The following is a 23,578-nucleotide window of genomic DNA, read 5'->3' on the forward strand; positions in this document are numbered from 1 at the left end:
GCGCTGCCTCATAAGAACCAAGAGGGAAATGTAGCTAATGTGATTACACAAAGTACGGAGAGAGAGTATCATCTAATAGTGACATCAATACTGAGAAAATAAGACATTTAAACCATGTGACATGCCACGGCAACATCGTAACTTTTTCAAAAATTAATTCCAAAACCAAGTTAGATTCCTGAATTGTGGAGAAAAAGGAGGCACTGGCAAGTAACAAAAGCTGTCACTGGAACATCCCAAAAAGATTTTATGTCTGATTTTGTACCAGAATCAACTGAATTTCAATCGGGAGTGTCGTAATACACGTCCTCATGTTCTCCTGCCTGACCAATGTTATGTGTGATTAAACACTTGCGCTCTGCTCACCCCCACAAAACAATAGCCCTCAAGTTGGGGCTGTCTGTAATTATCTCGTATCATTCCCAAACCTCATTGCAATTTGGAACAATTATTTGTTTTATGACGAAATAAACACACGCTCATTGTGACCCCCTAGTGGTACATCAGTAAAACAATGGCCGTGCCTGCTTGTGTTTTTAAAGACAATGGACAGAAAGCACTTAGTGTCATGTTGGGCCTCAATTTACAGAATACAAGACATTTATTACAGAGATAGCCTTAAATGTAACAATTATCATAAATACAGAATAAACTGCTATTGTCTCGAATGGGAACCAACACAACCATTGCCCCGTCGTCTTGATACTAATGCACTGTTATGGTTGGAAGTTGGAGGCGGAAAAGCAAAAATAATGGGTCGACTATCAACCTGACAAAATAATGCTGCCTACGTCTGAGGAAATTGCCAACATTGCACATAAATCAATTCAAACCTAATCATTGAAAGTTAAATATGACCCCTAGAAAAACAGATAAAAAATAATGTAATTTTCTCCATCAATTTCATAATAATACTAATCAAGAAACACATATAAACAATTAGAAACTTCATACTCTGTTCCTTTCTCCTGACAACATTTCTGATTTAAAGACAATTAATCATAATAGTTTTTAATAATGTAATATGGCCTGACAAAGCTATTATTTGTACTTGTTTCATCGTTTTTTCCATCAAAATGGCTGATGGTAAGAACCTAAAAACATCGCTAAATATTCAGGTGGTGGAGAGAATCAGAAACATTGACTACTGATCTAAGTATCTCAGTTCATACTTGTGAAGACATTATTTCCAAAATGAATATTGTATACATGGTGTATAATAGCCTGTAAGACTGAACTTGATTTGATCTTTATTGGCCCAGCAAATGGTCACCACTGTCTTGGAATGCTCCAGATGCCATCTGATTGGCTGAAGAATTTACAGAAATACTGGGAACAGGTTCACAGGATTTATATGATATGACCAGAGTTGCCTCCCTCTGACAAACTGTGTACTCTTGAGCAGTAAACATTGGCATACTCTTGAAAATTAACAAAAAAGACTTGTCCACAAGAAAATTAAGTAGTCAAATGGTTTGCAATCAAATTGAAAAAAAAGTAGAAATTTGAAGCCAAAACTAAAAAATGTTTGAAAAACAATTTTTCGGAATTTTTACAAATACAGTTATCATCTTGCAAAACAAATATGTAAACAAACTGGTAATGCCATCCTTCATATTCCTTGATGGATGACTTTTTCAACTTGATTAGTGAACTCGAGTTGTATACAAAGCCTGACAAAGACAAACGCCAGTCACTGACTTCCGGCAAAGTTTATCAATCCGTCCAACTTGAGTAAATATTTCCTAACCTGTGTACAACATAGATTTACAGAGTGGCAATGGCACCTTGAAATATTAAAATGTCTCCATGTGTCGATATGGGAGCCATGTTGTTTGATGGATGACTACAGTCCTAACTCTACAAGTAGATCAACATTCGCAAGTGATTAAATTCCACAGTGCCTGTCGTTGTGCATCCAGTAATTACACCTATGTCCGACATCAAACTAAAAGTAATCGCCAATTTCGAGATTAATCTTCCCGCGTGATTTCCAAGTTATGGTAGTCAAACAGAGGTAACCAGAACTCTGGGGGAGCTTATTGATTTAATATCCGTGCACTCAAACTATTTACATTCGGGATGTGATCTTCTTGCTTGGGTGTGTTTGATTTCCGAGACTTTCCAAGTTGAGCAAACACCAATCACTTGGTCCGACTTTGGCCAGTCCCAGAGAGCCCCGCGACTGTCACCGGTCTTCTTCCCATCAATATTCCTGGCCATACGCGCTTTCCTCTCCGGGTTCCTGTCTCCAAATGTTGCATCAAATTCCATTAAATCACCAATCCACACCTCCTCCTCGGCTCTCACAAGGATAAACTTTGTCTCAAGATGGCCAAATCCTTGCAAATATTATATTTCTACTCTTCTTCAAACAGTCATGACCAATGTTCAGCAGAGCAGACACACAGACAGACAGCCATCCAATATCAATGTGCAAATTCTGTCACTCTAATATTCTACAGATGGTAAACACACCATCAACTCAACAGTTCTTAAAATCATCCAAAAACCCCCAAAAGTCAATTGTTCCAAAATATGCAAATGTCAAAACCCCTCAAGTTTTATAGAAAATGGAAAGAACTACATGAAAATGTTCATTTAAGATCGAAAGTCAATCTAATTCGAAATATGGTAATGCAACACAAGGGTCTCTCCATCGCCAGCGTCAACAACAAAAATTGTAGTTCCGTAAAGTTTGAAACTCTAGTTCATGAACGGCTTGGTGGATGCATTCAAAGGCAGTTGTGTTGAGTAGAACACCCATTAAGAATATTTTGTTCATGGGAGACTACCACACAAACAGCTTCCTGATTATTGTGGGAAAACATATTTCTTACCCAGCATATACAGATCAATATCGATTTTGATAGTGTCAAGATGCCGTCAATCATTTTCAATCCTTTTAAACCAAACTAACACTATCTATCCTCCAAGAGCAAGATTTAAGGAAATAAAGTAGGTATGTTGTTTTCATCTCTTTTTGCAATATACCCGAAATATCAAGGCGAGGGCAACAGAAATGGGCTTCACACACTGCAACCATGCCGGGAATCAAACCCACAAGCACAAGGCTCACTGCCTTACTGAAACATAAAGACATAGGGCCAAAATGGGCCAAGGATCAAACTCGGACCTGTCAATGACAACCAATCACATCAAACATGGGTCTACCCAGTACATTAACACTTTAACCATGTTGGGAATCGAACCCAGGCATTTAGTTTGACAATTGAATGCTCTAACTACAAAGCTACCCTAATGCTCCTATTGAAAAAGTCCACAACAACTAAACAGGAAACCCTGTACATTAACACTGTGGGGAATCGAAGCCAGGCATTTAGTGTGACGAGTGAATGCTCTAACTCCAAAGCTACCCAAATGCCCATACTGAAAAAGTCCAGGACAACCAAACACATCAACCGCTGGGCTACCGTGTACATCATTACATCAGGCTTCACAAACCATGCAGGATGAGGTCTTCAGTGTGACCAACAAATGCTTTAACCAGAAACACCCCTACAACCACCATGAGACCTGATATTCAACACCTTAATACATTCACAACCGATTATTTTCTTGTACTGACATTAAAACTTGACATCCCTTTCCACGGAGCCAAATCACTTTAAGATAGCAACAATACCAACAAAACAAATTTCATAACCTGATTATCTTACAATATTCACTCTAACACCTAAATCAAACTTTAACAAAAATATTAAATGCTCCCCCAAAGAGCTTCTTACCTTCGTAATCCAACCTGAGCTCCATTGAGAAGCACTTGAGAAAACACAAAGACCATTTCAGCATCAGTTCCCAACTCTTCACAGCTTAATCCCAACAAACTCCATGATCTTAATGTCATTAAAGTTCTACAGGTCGTGATGACCTTAACACTTTTTGTTTGAAGGCACAGTCAGGTCTATAGGTCAGATTTGACTTTTTGAATTAATTTGAAACGAAGACAAATGTCTTCAGAGATTTGGCAGAAATTGGAAATAAATATGGAGAGAAAACCAGATTGACATTATTGGCCAGGATTAGAGCAATGATCTTCACCAGAAAGACTCAGAATATTACCCCGTCAACTTTCTTTTATCAACTTGAAAAATTATGCCCGAGATCGATACAATTTTATGTCTTAAGACCTGAAAATCTCCCAAGCAGACAACCGTTTATGAAAGTATGATAAACAATATTTCTACTCAATTAAAACTGAAACATTTATTCTATCTCACAACCACACAAAGAATCCTTTAGTTTCAACAAAAGAATATGACCTTTACAGCCATGTGTGAAAAACAAACTGTCAAAAACAATGAATTTTAGTGGCATGACATTTGAAACACAACCCACGATAAAATTGAAAACTACATCACCGTTAAAATGTCTTCCACACAATAGAGTGCAGAAAAGTTGAAATATTTGTTCTTCACATGAGCTGAAAACTTCCTTGACAAAAATACACATCAACACAACTGAGGAAATAACAAATATTCGAAGATATTGGATAAGTTATGTTACTCATGATTATCAAGCATAAATAATTAACTCCATTAACTGGACAATATAGAAACCCACGGCAAGGAAAACCTAGTCGATAAACTCTTCATTCCCAGCAAAATAATTTCACTGCATCTCCTGTATATTTTTCCTAAATTTTCATACACGACAGAATGTATTCCATACGAGACAATGAGATGTTTTCAGTTCCATTGTATAATCATCTGGAACTCTAAATTGTTAATAAGGCCTAGAGCCTTGTCAAATAATGACAGTTCCAAGTTGAAATTTTGGAAAAAAGTCAGAAATATGTTTTTTTCAGAAATAAACTCAAATTAAACAAAATCAGTTTCCCTGCTGCGGAGTTTCCGTCATTGACCATTGTGTGTTTCCGACTGTTTGAAGTGACAAGTTACGGCAGAGCTCGAAGAAGAGATTGCCACACTGTTCCTACGTTTATGTTGATCTAACGCGTGCTGACGCCACCACTCCTAACCATCTTCCTCCTAACTCAATCTCATACTCACGATTTCTTTTGGCCAACAGTTTGCAATTGTCACAATCCTAAAAGCGCCCACAAATCCTAACACCAAATCGTGAATTAATTTTTTGGGCTGGCAAAAGGTTTCCTTTTCAATAAAAACGTCTTGTCATTCATACGACTAATAACTATTCTCTCCCTCCGTTTTTTGCGAAAACCAACCTGAGAGAGGCAATACAGATTGGTAAATAGATTGTGTTAATCAATACGATGGAGGGACCCTGTGCAGGAATCTCGTCCTATGAAGGCATGCGGACGTCAATAAAAATGCAACTTGATGACCAGTAGGCGATTAAGTCAGGTTGGTCCTTCTTAAAGACGCAGCCAACAATACCATGAGAGTGTGGCAGCTGCCAGTGAAATACTTCGTAACAATGGAAATTGAAGAAGGGCTGAGAAAGTTCAATGCCGACTAACAAGTCGCTAATGCTGTCTGAGATGACCAATTAAGATGCTATTGACCAATGAATTCAGCCAACACCTCCAAATCGTAAAAAGATTATTCCATGTACACTGCTGGCCCAAGTAGTCGTAGTGTTATTTAACCATATTGGGGAGTGGGGACTTTCCCACACCCAAATGACTAACATGTCTCCCAGAAACTTGACTCGCAGGCCGAGGTCCGACAGTTCGAAACAATCATTGGTTGAAGATGCTGATGAGAAAATAGCAAAGCAGCTGATGGGGAGAATCTTGCCTTTGTTAGATCAGATGTTTATCAGAACAACCATAATTACTCCACAGGGGAGGGAATAAGGGGGGAGGAGGGGGAGAGTGTGGCTGGACATTTTTAAAGTTATGGTTTGAAAGTCTAATTGAATGAATGAGTATGGTTTCATGCCGCTTTCAGCAATGTTCCAGCCATATCTGTGTGACACCAAGAACGGTTTTCACATATATTAACGACTACCCTTTCGAATAATGTTAGGAGTGAGTGAGTGAGTCCTTACCAAGTTCTTATTTAAACAGAAAGTAGAGTTGGAGATAGACGACGCACTGTATTCCCTTATAGTATAGAAAGTGTGCGATGGTAAGTGACTGAGCTGGGACAAGTGGTGAACAAACAGTACTTTGGTGACATTACAACTGACTGCAACAAATATGACTCTCCGATAATTGCATTAACTTTGAACAACAAAGATGAAAACTGACCTCTCACCCTCAGTCAGGAACTAATCATTCAAACCAGAGAGAGACACAACACTAGACCAGGCCCACCACCCTTCACAACACTAGACCAGGCCTTCCACAACAGTAGACCAGGCCCACCTCCCTTCACAACAATAGACCAGGCCCACCACTCTTCACAACACAAGACCAGGCCTACCTCCATGAAAGCAGCATAAATACCAATCCTTGATGTCAAAGATCAAATTTAAACAAAAATAAACTGTTTACTTCAGTGCCATGATCGTATCTTTAGCTACTTGAAATCCTTCTGACACGAGTTTCAAATATCGACTTTTAACTGGTGCCAAAGCGAGTTGGGGTTTACAGATGCCTTTTAAAATGACTCTAATCATATCACAGTTTATCATCTGTGGTGAGTTGGGAGACAATTACAGCCATGGTGGATCCCAAAAGAGGGATATGGTGCTGCCTGACCAACAATCACATGAAGGGTCAATCTGGACCAAGGCCCATAACCAACAAAGCAGGGCAGAAAAGGGACACAACTCTGCAGAAGGGTCAAGTTTTGTGCTGGCCTATACCACTGGTCAGTGACACCCCACCCCACCCACAAATCCCCAACCCACCACCTCCAACCGGCTTCTTAAAAACCAAACAGCAACATATTAAACTGCAACTACTGAGGACAAGATGGTGCCACAACCTCCCTATTCTATTGGCCTGTTGACTGGAGGTTAAGAGGGAGAAAAGGAAAGTTCCAACATGTGAAACTCCATCAATATCTCAGAAAGACTGTAATGAATATATTGCATGAAAGTTTTTAAATTTAGAAAAAAAATAAACTAAACATAATATATGCATCTTCAAGACATTACAAATATGTTATATAATATTTAAAAATTTCCCAGGACAAAGTAATCAGCAGCATTCAACAATCTGAACTCTTGTAAAAAAATGGTCTGAAAAATTTAAAAAAAAAATATAGCTTCTCTATATTGTTGGTGCCAACAAACATGTCCAAAACTGACCAAATGCAAAATCCAAATGAGTACTCACCTCTCTATATTGTTGTGTGCTAACATCTGCTGTTCCCCGTTGGGGTAGTTGCGAGTAGAGTAGGTGTCCGAGAGTCCGCTGCGACTGTGGGGACTGGCCATGTCCAAACCACGCGTGCTCGGCACTGACCCTGACCTTGGAACGGTGCGCGGGAATCGTGGCTGCATGTCGCCTGAAAACGAGCATCATAAACGCTTTATCAATAGGACACGAAAGTGGCTATTTGACCTTTTTTGACAGAAGCAAATCAATCAATCAATCAATCTGTATTTAATCTGTAAGCCACTCACTGCTGCACTGTCGTTCGTCTTATTACACATGCTTTAATAGGCATGCCGAATCGGCGGCTCAAGGGGGGAAATCATTCCTTGATTCTATCCCATTACTTAAAACTTGATTTCTTCAGAGCACCACAAGTTAAGCACAATTATCGTCCCCGATCCTGCGGACACTTCAACCAAGTTGAGAAGATTTTTCACACAAGGCGTTTCCATATAGATGAGCCAATTACATCAATTGGCAGCAAAGACTTGGTAAACTCTATCAACACTTTCAAGAAGCATAATTAATCTTTGGCATGCCTTTGATTTAAATGAGTAATATTATTATCTCTGACAATTTCGTTTCAAATAGAAAACTTCCAGTTTTACAAGGGCTAAACGTTCAAAAAGACCATGAAGTTAACTGAACATAATAATTAGGAGGGATATATAATCATATAACACCTTGTTAGATATCAGACATTTGATATCTGATGTGAAAATGAAAAGTACGACCAAAATACATTTTAGTTCAGTCACATTAGTAGAAATGAGATGTCAAATCCAATCACCAAAGCATGATTATGGAATATAATTGGGTAATCATCTTTGAAATAAACACCAATTATTTCATTATCTACATCTTATATGCAAGCAAGTCGGCTTATAAAGAGATAAGCATTTACATGTTACAATAAGACCACCCTCAGTAATGAAATTGACAATTCTCTTTGATAAAGACAACTGTCGTCACATATCATCGCGTAGGGAGGTTTTCATCAATAATTGATTTAACTGCCCAGAAATAATGAAATATGAGATACTGATTGATAGAAATAGACGGGTTCAATTCTACGACCAATTTGATCGTGATTCAGAAGGGAATTAAAAAAGTCAAATTTTACAACCCTCTCTTAATCAACATAACTTGGTGAAACATTATGCAAATTGTTGCACATTTCTATGTAACTGTAGTCCTTCGTTAATAATTCACAGTCACTATCAAATTATGGTGAACTTTGTGTGGGTCAATGCAGTGAAATGTCAAACCATGGCAACTACACCGTCTTCATGAACAAGACTTATGATGAAACTGCTTTTGATGAAGTAGAGAAAATAAATACAGAAGACCAGTGAAGACCATTTCACACCGATGTCACTCAATATTAGATATTGATATTACCTCCAAAATACATTAACATTGACTTTAACAAACATCACTCCCAGATAGTTTGAGATATCTTTCATCAACAAAGATGAAAACTGATCTCTGACTTTTAGTTAATTATTCAAAACCAGAAATTCTATAAGATTCACTGACAGAGAATATTACTCCAGGTGGATATAGTTGCATGCAAGTTTCTTTGGTTTGTTTTTTAACACCTTTTTAAGGGCCTTATAACACAAACATAATATTGTGTGACATACTGTGTCTACCAAATGATTTAAAAAAGATGTGTCAAAGTTCATATTTTGTAGACCCTGAGATACATCAACAAAATGTCACTAATGTCACATCAAATAGTAAACTTTTCACAAACTACCGAAAAGATCTACATATGATGAAATTTATTGAAATTGATTTGCCTTTCGTAATTACTGGATCTACTAGCATCAGTTTTCACATCCAAAACTTTTTGAATTTCTGAACAATTGACTTGGCTTTGCATGTGTTTGTCATGGATGCCACTTGTAGGGAGGATATGCTCACAGTTTCACTAACACAGGATGTCATCACTTTTTGATAGTTCTGTGTCACTTTCACTTCTGCGATGATCAGGAATAATAATGAAATGAGCAGACTTCAACTTTAAATGGCACCTCGTCTGACTGAACAGGCAGGCCGAACAATTTGATCAAAGTTCCTCAGACAACACTTAACCTATCTCAAAGTTTATCACATATAGCAACCTAACAGTCATGGATAACACTAATTACACAGACAATGTCTCAGTTTCAGACAAGGCACTTCATACCATGGCTAGAATAGGTTGGAAATATCCCATTAAATTTGACAGTTACACTTTTCCCACAAGTCATAAAAACAATAAAGAGTGATACATTTAATAACTGATATGTACATCTCACATCCCACACCGGCTAGACTGTCCCTACAGTTCGGGCATGAATGACATGATCGACGTATCAATGACACTTGATCACACAGATCACGTGCCGTCTCCAGCTCCATCTCAAACATCTAAATCCTCCAAATTGTCCACATGTCATCTTTCTGAGCATATTGCCAAGATGAGCCACTCGGCCGCAGGGCAATTTGGGTGTCATAGCTATCATTATCAGCGACAACCAAACAGGGCGCCATGTTATCTTCTAACAACCTCCATCGACAGTCTGGGATATTGCTTCATTATGGATCTACCATCAAATGTTTATTGGTTCCTTTAAACAGTTATGAATCCCTCATACAGCAATGTTTTCATATGACTGATACTTATTTTTCATTGACTCCCCTTTACAAAGTGGACATGGAAGAAAAGAAAAATGTTTGGCTCAGTCATCGCAATTTGCTGTGTAGAGTTGTGCCCCTTGGGCACGCCAGAACCCAAAGATTGTGGGTCTAGAGCCCGGGTCACATGGATTATGTTTCTAGGTTTGTCAAACCATACCCATGCTCATACTGGATTGTCTGTTCCAGACTCGATTATTAACAGACCTCCGTCATTGAGCAGGAATATTGCTGAATGCGGCGTTAAACAAGAAACAAACAAAACAAAAAAACATTATAAACTAATGCACCCGGTGTTTGGGAAAAGGTGAGTGTATCCTGCCCCACCCGTGGAACCCGCCTTGTGCATCATACACAAGCACAGCCACAACTAGCCTCCACTCTCGTGACATATTGCCCTGTGTATATAAAAAACACATAGAAATCTACTCACTGACTTAATGCCATGGACTCCTGTCTACCTTACGGTTTCAAGTTGCTGAGGATCAAGATGTATCATCTTTTCATCACTTACAAAGTAATTTTATTTTCCTTGCGCTAACATTCAAAGATTCTTCTGAGCCACAGAGTAAGGTCATTGAAAACTATTTGTGAGGCTATTTCCATTCCATCCTTAAACAAATTGTAAATCAATATTCAAGGTCACCTGGTGGTGAGAGATGGAACTAATAACAATTCCCACAATCCTTTGATAAATCCGAGATACATAGTGTACATCGTGCCGTTAGTTTCAATTTGCAGTAGTAACTGGTGTTTTATCAAAAAATCTATCTCTTGCTGCCAGAGCGGAATAGGAATTACGTGTCAACAAGCAAACAAACTCGTTCCTTTTCCTCTAATTGGACACGTTAATGTGCCATAAATCTCCGCATCACTACCAACAAACAGAAAATTGGTCATATTTCTGGATAGAGATATCACTGAAATATTTCATCAGGATTAAACCTCAATTCAAGCCATTCCTAAAGCAGTATTCATGACATGGGAATGGACTAAAACAGAAAACAATCTTGCCACTTAGAGCTGTCTTACTGCACAGCTCCAGTAAGTAGGACGAGGATGGGGATGACTGGATATCTCTGCACACAGATCTGCTGTCTGAATGGTAAAGGACTACATGACTCGACTTAACAACTTATGCTTCGGGGAGTCTTTTTTTCAGAGTGAAACAGAATTATTATTTTTCATAATATACCACACCACTTTTGATAGGGATATTCTTTGTTTTCATGATACACAAAAATGATTCTCATAATGTCAGAGGCATATTTAAACAGACTGACTTATCTGATTATCCCTATAAAACATTGAGCAGTATATTTTATATAATTTGTTGATGATAAGGTAACCTTATTTTACAAAAATGAAAGTTAGGTTAGAATGCTTTAGCAACAGCACAGAAATATCATGAGGTTGGACACCCAAGGATAATCTTCCCAAGTTACCATATGAAGAACTGAACCCACGTCAGCAGCCTGACAAGCAAACACCTAACCACATGGCTACCAAACTCTGGGGATAAAGTAACACTATTTTCTAAAAGCTGAGCTGATTTTTGTAAGATGGCTGATAAAACCTAAACAGACTGACAAAAGTATGCCAATTATTTTCGTAGCCATAAAACCTCCACAGAGCTAACAGATGGCAGCAAAAGACCGTAGTGAAAGCATTCTCTCTGCCGATCCACATCACAACCATACCAGCCTCATCGTCTTGCCAAAAGAAAAGGTCTCAAGTTTTTCGTCATTATTTTGCAATTATCTCCACTCTGACAGTCCTACAATGTAGCTGGCCCCCACTCTACGACGCCAGCCAGAATTCAAACAACACTGAAATGCCAGAGAAAGACCATGCCTTCATAATATACAGACCAGGTCTCAGAAAGCACAAACTGTGCACTGCCGTGGTTATTTTGGACTGCAAGATAGAATACTTTAATCTTATGTTACAAACGGCAGACACGCCATTGGGCCAGACAACTGCCTAAGCATGTTTTTTCTGCATATTTGAAATCTCACAAGGGGTCAGTAGGATGAGACGGGGATAAGTTTGGAACCAGCTTTCTCAAACTATTATTTCTGAGTATTTCCGAGGGGGTATCAGTGTCAAGAAGGGCCATGTTCAACATGGAAAACAGAAGTGAGGGGAAGTCTTCCGAGGGTCAGTGATAATGCTTGGGGTATTCCAGGAAACAATAGAATCGATTTGGTGCCAGCAGTACAATTTGGAATGGTCATCAATGATTGCTTAGTATAAAAAGGTAGTTGACACAACAATTGGAACTTCTTCACAATTTTCAATAACAGTTGGAAATTTCTCAAACCAATTTGACCACATCAGGTGTATATTGCCAATCAAACCCTTTCTTAATATTAACGACTTAACAGAAATAATTAAAAAAATTATTTGGATTTCTAACAGCGGGGAAAGAAAAGAAACCTATGTGTCATGCCTGATCTCCCATACTGATTGCTTGGGATTTTTAACTTTCAAATCTCAGCTTTGTTTATTGATTTTTCAAATCAGAATTGATTGGAAATAAACTTAGCTATCATTGAGCATTATAAACCCCTCCCAGGTGAGTTATTGGACACTCACTAGGCATGGAGTTCAATGACTTTTTTATCATGGAGATAAGATTGACTTTTAACCCGTAAATACAGACACAATGAGAAAGTCGGAGAAACCTTCTAAATGAAATTGAGAGAGGGACGTAACTTAACCAGGGTTTAAAGTGAACGTAAAATTAGATCTCACCAACAGATCCTGTAATTCGACAAGGATTTAAAACATTGATTTCATACAAAAACAGAAATGTAGAAAAATACAGTCCTTAATGCTACGTAATTATTTTTCTACTTCTAGTTACATCTTTTTATACTTAATCAAGACAGTGATCAGGGAGCAGGATAGTCCTGAGGAAGGATTCAGACTGGACACCTGGAGTCACTGATTTTCAATTATTTTACATCACAACCTCCCACTTCATGCTTTTCAATTTGCAAAAAAAATATTAAATCAAAGCTTACCAAGTTCTTATTTGAACAGAAAGAAGAGTAGGAGAAAGATGACGCACTGTATTCCCTTATAGTATAGGAAGTGTGCGATGGTAAGTGACTGAGGTGGGACAAGTGGTTAACAAACAGTACTTTGGTGATATTACAACTGACTGCAACAAATATGACGCTCCGATAATTGTAATAACTTAGAACAACAAAGATGAAAACTGACCTCTCACCCTTAGTCAGGAACTTATTGAAACCCAACAGAGATGAGTGAGTGAGTGAGTGAGTGAGTGAGTGTGCTGCTTTGAACAGTATCTCGATTATATCACGTTGTGCTACCTTGTGGAATGAAAGCCTAAACTAAGAATCATAATTATTGAATCCTGGCATAGCTAAGGGAAGCAACTCTGCACAAAAAAACAGTGGCACCATAGATGACAGGGAAAGACAAGAAAAGTGAAAGGTGGTTAAACTAAAGAGAACAAAACCCATGCATGAGAAAACACTGGAACAATAATCTTGTTAAATCTCAATGGTGTTCATTGTTGCTGTGTGGAGTGAGTGAGGGATCAGCTTGCAGCCACAGAGGGACAAGAACCATGGGCTGCACACTGGGGGTATCATGTCTTTGTACCGTTAACCAAAGCCATCTCAGCACAAGGACCGTAGTATTTGTTTGTTTATTTGTTGTTTAATGACGCCCTCAGCAATATTCCAGCTACATAACATTGGTCTGTAAATAACTGAGTCTCGACCAGACAATCCATTGATTGACATCATGAACATCAATCCAAGCAATTGGGATGGGATGACATGCATCAACCATGTCAGGGAGTCTGACCACCCGATCCCGTTTGTCACCTTTTACAACAAGCATAGTCGCCTGTTACAGCAAGCATGGGTGTAAGCATAGTCTACCCCTGATCTCCAGGGTGCTCGGAATGTTGTACTGCTTTACTAAAGTACTGGAGTTCTGATCATCGTGAGAAAAGGCACGGCTCTAAAGCATGATAGACTGGTGTGACTACTGAATGAAGGAATTTTAGAGTTATATCTGGCTTCTGATTGTTCTACACTTAAGAAACCAAACCAAACCAAACAAAACATACTTGCAAAGAAATTTACAAAAATTAATCGCATATAGTCATCACCAGATAATTTGAATTTGACACAATCAAAATTGATGTTCCAATGAGGTCAGTTTCACTTTTGGAGAAAAACACAAAATTAATATCTTACAGATTCCCAGAATTTATCTTTGCAAAAAACGTCGGTGATAAAACTCTTAAACCCAATATCTATCTGTAAATCTTCCGAACTTCTAAAACAAATTATTACAATATTCAATACTTGAGGTTGTTTGAAAAAACATGAAAGGTTTTGACAGTGAGCGAGATCATGACAGAACACGTCAATATCAGGAAATTAACTCAGACGACAAAAAAGAGGATGATGTGATATAGGGACATCAAACAGCAACAAGCCATAAAGGACGAGGTACTCACTTGCATCCAAATACGCTGCAAGAAGGAAAACGTAGAAGGAATATTAATATCAACGACAACAAATATTTCATGGTGAAATCGACGCTGATCAATACTAGAGGTCCTGTAATCGACATTTATTACCAACCAGGAGAGTAATACCTCATAATATTGGCACCAACAGCTTTTTAGATTTGATTCTAAATTGAGTTTTGATTGTAGAACATCCAGAAAACATTAATTTCCAAGAAGTTTTAAAGAAACATTGCCAGCCTCATCAGTCAAGTCTGGTTTTTTTTGTCTACAGAATGATTTATGGCTTGCAGAATTTCATAGCACTCGGAGTTCCACTATGAAAGTTCTACTAAAATGTATTCACGGTGGACATTATGATGCTTGAAGTATAGTAACGTTTTTCCCTCGGACAATCAATTTAACTTTGTAATTGAAACCGATGGATCCCTTATGAAAATAATTTTTCTCTGCACTTAACACTCTGACACTTCATCAGATCAGAATGAAGGTGTTGTCAGAATATTTTATGAAACACTTAGGATCTGCACTGATATTTTTTCTACCTTGATCAAACATGGTTATTTCCTTTTCTTAACCATCATTTGTAAAACTACATGTACCGTGATTGCCTTCCAATTGAGTATTCTTAGTTTTCTGGTGATAAACCCAGAATTCATTTTGCACTTCAAACTACATTTTTTCTTTAAATAATGGACCAACTCGCCAAGTTTGACCAAGTGGAGAATTTAATTTCACAAAAGTGGAATGCACTTGAGAGAAGTGGAGATTTGTGTTGGGGAACTTCAGTGAAATGTACAATGGCAATTTCATATCTGAATGAAATTGACAAACATCACAACACGTCATTAACCTCCTAATGATGTTTCCCTGTCATGAAGTTAATATCTTGAGATGTGAACTGCTTCAAAGAGAACACTTAACTTACGATTACCCGTGACTTGTACAACCAGCTGGTTATCAACCACCAAGGCAGCATGTACATTTCTCCCACATCGGAAATCTTAGTGCTTGTTGATTTCAAGCCTTTCGTTATCAAGGTCAAGTTTACAAATAAAATTCACTCTTTGATAGAAATTCACCCTCAGTCTTATAGTGATCTTGTGAAGATAATTCTAAAATGTACTGGGTAACCTGAAACCTCACAACTAAAGTGCTATGGAACATGTTTGGTAGACTTGCACAAGTCTCTAATGCAATACAATTGTTTTTAGTTTGAATCATAATTTCTTAATAACAAATTGTCCCTATAAAAGACTGCCGTCCATATGGTCAGCTATCGAAACTTGCCTATAATAAGGATAGAATTACAATACATCCATGGACATATCATTCAGTACAGACTCGGACCAAGGCTGCATGTTTGGCTGAAAGATCTCTACACTGCTAGTTGAACATCCCATGACAGATAATGTATTCATCTTTTGAAACTGACCAAAAGTGAGTGAGTTTGGTTTTACGCCGCTTTTAGCAATATTCCAGCAATATCTCGGCGGGGGACACCAAAAATAGGCTCCACACATTGTACCCATGTCGGGATTCGAACCCGGGTCTTCGGCAGGACGAGCGAACGCTTTAACCACTAGGCTACCCGACCGCCTCTAAACTGACTAAAAGCATTACTAGTGGTATAAACATATTTTGGGTCATGACACTGTCCTCCCCTTACACTGCATGTTTCAATTAGTCACCAGGACAATGCAATACACTGAGGTTTGCTTGATGAATAACACTAACTTAGCACTAAGATCATATTGCTTTGTGAATACCACTAACTTAGCACTAACATCATACTGAGGTATGGATAGCACTAACTTAGCACTAAGATCAAACTGAGGTATAGATAGCATTAACTTAGCACTAAGATCATATTGCTTTGTGAATAGCACTAACTTAGCACTAAGATCATATTGCTTTATGAATAGCATTAACTTAGCACTAAGATCATATTGCTTAGTGAATAGCACTAACTTAGCACAAAGATCATATTGCTTTGTGAATAGCACTAACTTAGCACTAAGATCAAACTGCTTTATGGATAGCACTAACTTAGCACTAAGACACTGTAAGCATTAAGATTGCTCCATACAGGGAAGGAGGCCACAAAACATGGTACCATTCCTTCATCAACCATCTGTGTTATCAGTAACATTTAGATAAAACTTCAATCACTAGAATAAACATCAAACCATACATACCAGGTGCAAATACACCCCCAGGAGTATTTTGGACCATATACGGAAGGTCTGGGTCCCCCTCTCCGTCAGAGAACTGTTGGCGTCGACAACAGGTGTCTATATCAGAGTAGTTCCCCCTCTGTGAGGGACCGAAGGATTTCTGACGAGGCAGTCCGGGACTGCGTTGTGGAATGTCTTCGATGGGTGGGGGCGGCGGTGGGGGTAGCGTTGGGGGAGGTAGGGGTACGGAACCTGCAACAGAACCTGTGAAAGTGAGTCTTCTGACACGGAGATACCGCAGTTATGTAAATAAACAACAAGCCGTCACTGGACTGCTACCTGCATCTCCATATCTGTAACAAGGAAAATATACACAAATTTCATGGTTTATTTGCACTGGTATTCCTCAGGACATATCATATCACCAAAGTTATTTCAGTATGTTTGAACCATTCATTCTTCCATCTATCCATTCTTCCCCTTTTTTCAACCATCTGTCCATTAATAAATCTGTACTTTGTCCTTCTTCCATAAGTGTATCCATTATATTTGTCAATCCTTCCTTTCCTGTGTCCTTTCCTTTGTTTTTTTTGTCCATGAATATAAAAACCTAAACTCAAAGCTGAGTCATCCAAGTTTGACACAAGTGCCGACATCAGACCAAACAGCAGACAAGACTACCAGGATGAGGAAGGCAGATTGTCTAAAAGAACATTACCACGATAAAGTGTTCACAAGATAGAACTGTATATTTTCCTTGCGTCAACCTTTATGTCTGCCTTATACCTCTTCTTTATTTATTCATCCATCCATCCATCCATCCATCCATCCTTCCATCCATCCATTCACCTGAACCAACCACAGGGACCCTCCAAAATGTTTTGCTCTCCCAGATGGCAATTAAGGTGAAACATTAGCCAGTGCTGGACAAATGCTACGATGCAACATCGCCCATCAGTGAATTACATGGAGAGAGAGATTGCTATACTGACATTCAGGTGAGGTGCTTCATACATGTCTCACAAGGCTTTGAAGCCGGTAGGAGTTACACACTAACATTAACACCTGCAAGGTGCATTATGGGATACCATATGTTCAGGAAAGCCTTTCTGGAAGTTAGGCGAGAGAATGGTCTATAAACACACGATGGTTCTAAGGAAGGTAGTCCTGGATGTTTTTCACTTCTCAGACAATGATGGTCATTAGCAAGAGCTCTGAATCCCAATACAAAACCAGAACAGAGACGTGGAAAGCCACAAGATCCGTTGGCCCATTTCATTCTCTTTGTGTTGAGAACATGAAGGTACTGGAATGTTTTCCTTAAATGATTTTTTAATGTCTGGGATTGGAAAATGGCTGATCACATGCTACAGTTAAGTTGTTCATCAATGAGAACAACATGCAAAGATATTCTACTCATACAAACTGACATTTTAACTTTATTTTTGTAAAATTTACTTTTCAGAATTGTGAGTGAGTGAGTGAGTCAGTTGGGTTTAACGCCGCTTTTAACAGTATTCCAGTTATATCGCGGCATGTCAGCTTAATGTGGAAGGAAAGCCCGAAGTGATGCAGGTATCAGACGTTTACCACTTTGATGAAACCCACGAGCAGGGGTATGGTGCTGACAAACCTAGAAACATAATCTGGGCGAACCGGGATTCAATCCCACAATCAGGTTTCTGGCGTGCCCAAGGGACGCAACTCTGCACAGCGAATCCCGGCACCTTAGACGACTTGGCCACCCGTGACCTCTTTCAGAATTGTGACAACTCTTAACAGTTTAATGACAGCCAAGATACAGGCATTATGGCAGTGATGTAAAAGGGGTAGGAAATTCACAGGAATTAATTACTTTTCAGATGTGTAACAAATTATAACACAATAAAGACACAAAGTAAGAGCAAGACGTTTTTATAAATATTTGTTGATAAAAGTTTTATGAATGAAGAAATGGCAGAGATAATTTCTTGGAACAATATTCTTAATCTTAGCAGAGTAATCAATCACATATGCATCACAGAAGCGCATCTGCAATAGACATGCAATCAACGACCAGGAGATACTAAAGTCACCGTCACCGATGGCAACACAACTGATGGACAGATTACCCAGCAGCTAACCAACTCTCCATCTCCCCCTACCACCTGTGTCCATCATGTAATGTTTCAAAATCTTTCAAGTGTTTGATTTGATGAGCAAATTTCATGCGTGCCTTCACTGGGTATGACTCAGAGCAGACAATGAGGAATGGGGAGCCCAGTCGTCCATTTTGTTCACGGGTGACACGACCCCTACGCAGGCATGACACCATTCTCTTTGGGTCTGATACATAAAATATGAACAATATCCGTCAAAATTGCAAGTGGATATTTTCTCTGAGGACGCATTTTGTAATTGATTTCACAACTTTTTTTGACAACTCCCTTTCAGCAAGGGTGGTGATGGGAACATGACATGAAGGATTGCATACACTTTACCCCTAAATTAATTCCCTCACAATAAAACAATGAGAATTATTCAAACTCGTGACTCATAAACAGCAATATTCATCATCGTATACCCATCCCCACAAAATATTCCATTTCATTGACACTGCTTCAAATGAAACGAATACGATTAATTCACCACATATTTCACAAAAGGTGAAAGTGGAAAAGTTTAATTGAGGTTGATATTTTTTTGAAAGTAAAAGAACTCATTTAACAAATTTAATGAAGAAATAAATTTCAAAAATATTTCCCTTGCTAAATCTAGCTCATAAAATTCATCAAAATTTGAAAATATGAATTTTCATGTTTTCATAAGCTTATCAATCATCTTCTTCAATTAAAACTTTCAACCCCAACTCTTGCATAGTCAACTAAAATGATGATGATCACAGACATAACCCCAAAAGCAGTTAAAGATGGATTAAAAAGCAAAGAAATAGATATTAATCATAATTTTACTTATGATATATCGTCATCATCACGTAAGGGAGATAACTCTTTTTACATGATATTCTGACTTTGCGTATCATTTTACCCAATTATATTCCATGGCAAACATGATTAAGATGTTTGCTGTGAATTTCTTACTGCACATTAAAAATTTGGACATAAAATGACGGAGCTGAATGTCTCATCTTCCAACAAGAACCACAAGTTGATGACGACAGAGTGCAGACTCTACTTCCAGGGTACGGTGCAGCAGTGTATCATAATCATTCACTAACTTTGGTAAACTAAGGATTGAAAAAATATTGGTCTACTTTATTCATCTGTGAACAAAGAAAAGTCATGATATCATAAATGCAGCATTTCCATGATGCAGATATGTGCATCCAGAATGCACAAATTGGAATGGACACAGAAAAACACACACATTGCAGCCCGCATATATCAGATTCATTGTACCTAATTCTTGACAGAGGTTCTGTCAATAAAGTAATTATAAAACCTTTCACTACACTACATGATTTCATTTCTTTACAGGACCCTCATATTTCCTGTAGGGACCCTTGAAATTAATTGTTGGGGGGTCGGTCCCCTGTACCCCTCGATTTGTATGTAACCCGCTGCGAATGTATTTTCACGTCAGTGGTCATGCTGTTATTCCAGGGCCTCCTTCCACAAGTGATCTCAGCGCTACGATTATTATAAATATATGTATATGTCTGTTTGAGTATGGGAGCTACGATCGTCTGAGTACTAAGATCGCTTTGTGGAACGGGGCACTGGACAATAGGGTGGTAACTTGTGTCGTATCGTTAGCTTAAAGTTTAAGTTGTGATGATGTCTCTATGGGTATGTTCAAGAGTTCTCAAGCCATTGTTAGGATAATTGACACCTGTTTACTGAATCTGTTTGTTTGGGTATCAATTCCTTTCAAGCTGATTTTCCATTCATCATTCTCATCTTACTAAAAAGTTCATACGTTTTTGCAACAATTTGTATATTTAGAGCCCAACTGGCTAACATTCATTCAATAAGCAGAGAAGTCTTAACCTGGCAAGAAACTGATACCGTATTCGACGTAATAAGCGCCCAGGGCGCTCTCAAAATTAGAAATAGGGGGCTCTTATTAGAATATTATTTTGGTGAAAAAATACAGAGTTGAAAGAGAGATATCGTGGTTTAGGCTGACAGCCTGAAATGTATATATACGACAGATATAATTTTGCAGAATTTAATTGCTCATAATTGAGGGTGCATATTACACACGAATAAATAGGTCTTGTGTACATTGATCAATCGGAAGGGGTGCTAATTGGAATTGTTCACTAGCCAATATGTTAGCAAATATCGCCGTGGGCGCTTATTAGATAGGGGAGCTTATTACGTCGAATACGGTAATTGGAAAGCAGATAACAGTTTCTAATAGTTTTCAAATAAAACTCTTATCGGTAGTCTCACATACCAGCCAGGGCAAGGTACACAGCACACCTTGAATGGTGATCCTACTGGTATCGAGGTGCCCATTGTGCTGAAAGTGTTCAAGCCTTAAGTATTAATGTCGTGGCATCTCACAACAGATAGGAGAATGGAAGTCAGTAATGCCAGCTCATATTGGAAATCATCACAATTAACGATTTTTTAGTTTATTTCAACGTGAGAGAATTATTCATGATAAATTAGCACCGGAAATGGGCAGATTTTCGGTCCTGATGGGGAAAATATTCATCAAAGTTGTCCAGACGAATACACACGGAGAAGGGACTGCAGCCAATGGTGAAATAGGCGTGAAACTCGGTGAAATAGACGAGCCACTGGAGTTTGTGTAATTGCGGACAGCTTGGCATCAGAACACAGGTTAAATTGACAGAAGGCAGGGGAAATATGGTCACTTAGTCAAGCAGTGACCCAAGTTCTTCAGACCGAAATTTGATTACTTGTGAGAGATTTCAAGCTGTCATCAACTCATCACATTTAGTTTTTCCCTCGAAATGTACAATCAATCAACTTCATCTGAAACGCACATCTTGATGACCCTCGCCAACAATGATAAGCTCTCAGCAGCTCATAATATGAGGTGTCAGGATATCTTTGCACCTCGGTCAAGGAAATGGCCAGCGGTCATCTCAGGAGACTCGCGATGGCTGGCCCAACATACATATATCACAAACTGCTACCAGAGGGCGTTACATCAGATCGATAACTCGCAGCACTGTTGAGAAAGTCATTAAGCAAATTTCAAGACGGAGTGTTGGTAATCTCACCGAATCCACCCAACGTTACATACCTCACACCGAAGAACTACAAAGGAATTCCCATCAAATTGACATATTCTCCCTATTTCCCTACCCTCATCAATTTAAATGATATACAGAAATCAACCAAATATCATTAGAGCATGGCACGGTGGCCCCAGGGAGGACATTTCCAGAATCTGAAATTCTTCCCTTACATTAATCTAGTCACGGTAGGGAGTTCGCCAACAACCAGCTTGTTCTCAACTCCATGGGGAGATTCCAGGACCACAGATGTCATCTTCTATTACCGCAACCCTGCCGTCTGAACACAGTCCGAGATATTGATATATACATACAGGAATAGATGCCCTCCCTCGTGATGCATAGACTAACATTAATAGAGTTTTTATTTACTTCGCTCCTTCAATTTGAAGTGTCAGCATCTTGAATTGATGATGTGTATTCTGTACATCTGTCCCAAACGTTCAACAAATGGGAGAATATATCTACAAAATTTTACATTTTCAATCATTGAAGCAGAAATCGATGTAAATGTACTGAAAACAATTTCATTGGTGATTACAAATTCAGCTATGTTTAAAATTCGGCTACGATCACAATTTCAAGCATTGGTACATTGGTGCCGACATGACAGTACAGACAGACAGACAGACAGAGATTTCATGAACATACAATGGGCTGAAAGCTGAGATCCAATGTGGATTCAAAACTTGAGCCTACTACTACTGAGTACTACTTCAGTCCCTAAACAGCAGATAATTATCTTTGTTTTCTTAATCACAATATGATCAGTTTTTTGGGAAGGCTTTGACTATTAACATTTTCAAATAAATACACTGCCAGTGATTCCAGGGCATTTTATTGGTTAACCAAGCAATGAAGGTTATGACAATCTGTAAGTTTCCATGTTACAAATGTTCTTCAGTTTGGATGAACACACAGCCAGCTGATCTTGGAAGACACCCGGAACAGATGTAGGTAGTATGCATTTACCAGAAACCCACAAGCACATGTGACTAAGCCGATGAACTGGGGACAATCTGAGATATGAACCCACAATCATAGGATCCTACCATGGTCAAGGGAAACAACTCTACACATCATCAGACCATTTGGGCACATATCACAATTGTATCACATCATTCACAGTTCAAAAGATATCTTGAACATTATATTCATGGGACATCTGAGATACAAGCCCAACAGATCCTATCATTGCTGAGAGAAACAATTCACCACATCTCCAAACCAACAGGCACACACGCCTTCTATAGAATACAACAACTGCATCATCTAAATCCCAGTTCAAAACTGTCCTATTTACCCAATCAGCTAGTGACATAAAGTAGTATTTTGACATAAAGTTCCAAGATCAGCCACACTGGCATTGTCAATAAATTGATGACTAAATATCATGCCAAGAGCTGTTGGACAACGTGGCATTTCCCTGGCCAGGTCACCTCTCACTGTCCTCATACCCGATGTTACCAGGCAATCTACAGCAATAAAAAATCTATAACACCACATTAATCCATTAGCTAGAAAGCTATCACCAAAATCGCACTAAAACAAAATAAAGTCGTCAATAACGATAATTATGGCTGTAGCAAAGGATTACTCTGTATAACAGCCTTATCAATTCCATCATGGTCTTCGACGTTGTCTTCCGAAGATGAGTCTTTTTAAACAATAAATACCGAAGAAAGTGGCCTGATTTATAATGA

The 23,578-nt window shown here is 38.6% G+C and overlaps 1 protein-coding gene across 14 annotated transcripts in view; it reads right to left on the bottom strand.

Annotated features, from left to right (window-relative positions):
- The window catches only part of LOC139449888 (teneurin-m-like), a 232,840-nt gene that overhangs the window by 72,537 nt on the left and 136,725 nt on the right, over positions 1–23,578 (bottom strand). For 13 of the 14 annotated variants that reach the window (XM_071231465.1, XM_071231467.1, XM_071231469.1 and 10 more), the window contains 3 exons: positions 16,682–16,912; positions 14,472–14,486; positions 7,235–7,406 (listed from right to left, as the gene is read on the bottom strand). In XM_071231465.1, the coding sequence (XP_071087566.1) occupies positions 7,235–7,406; positions 14,472–14,486; positions 16,682–16,912 (418 nt within the window). The remainder of the gene's footprint in view (positions 1–7,234; positions 7,407–14,471; positions 14,487–16,681; positions 16,913–23,578) is intronic. The other variant, XM_071231473.1, reaches the window with a different exon arrangement.

This window comes from Haliotis cracherodii, unplaced genomic scaffold (genome assembly GCF_022045235.1).
Source record: "Haliotis cracherodii isolate W230 unplaced genomic scaffold, xgHalCrac1.p SCAF_8, whole genome shotgun sequence".
NCBI lineage: Eukaryota > Metazoa > Mollusca > Gastropoda > Lepetellida > Haliotidae > Haliotis > Haliotis cracherodii.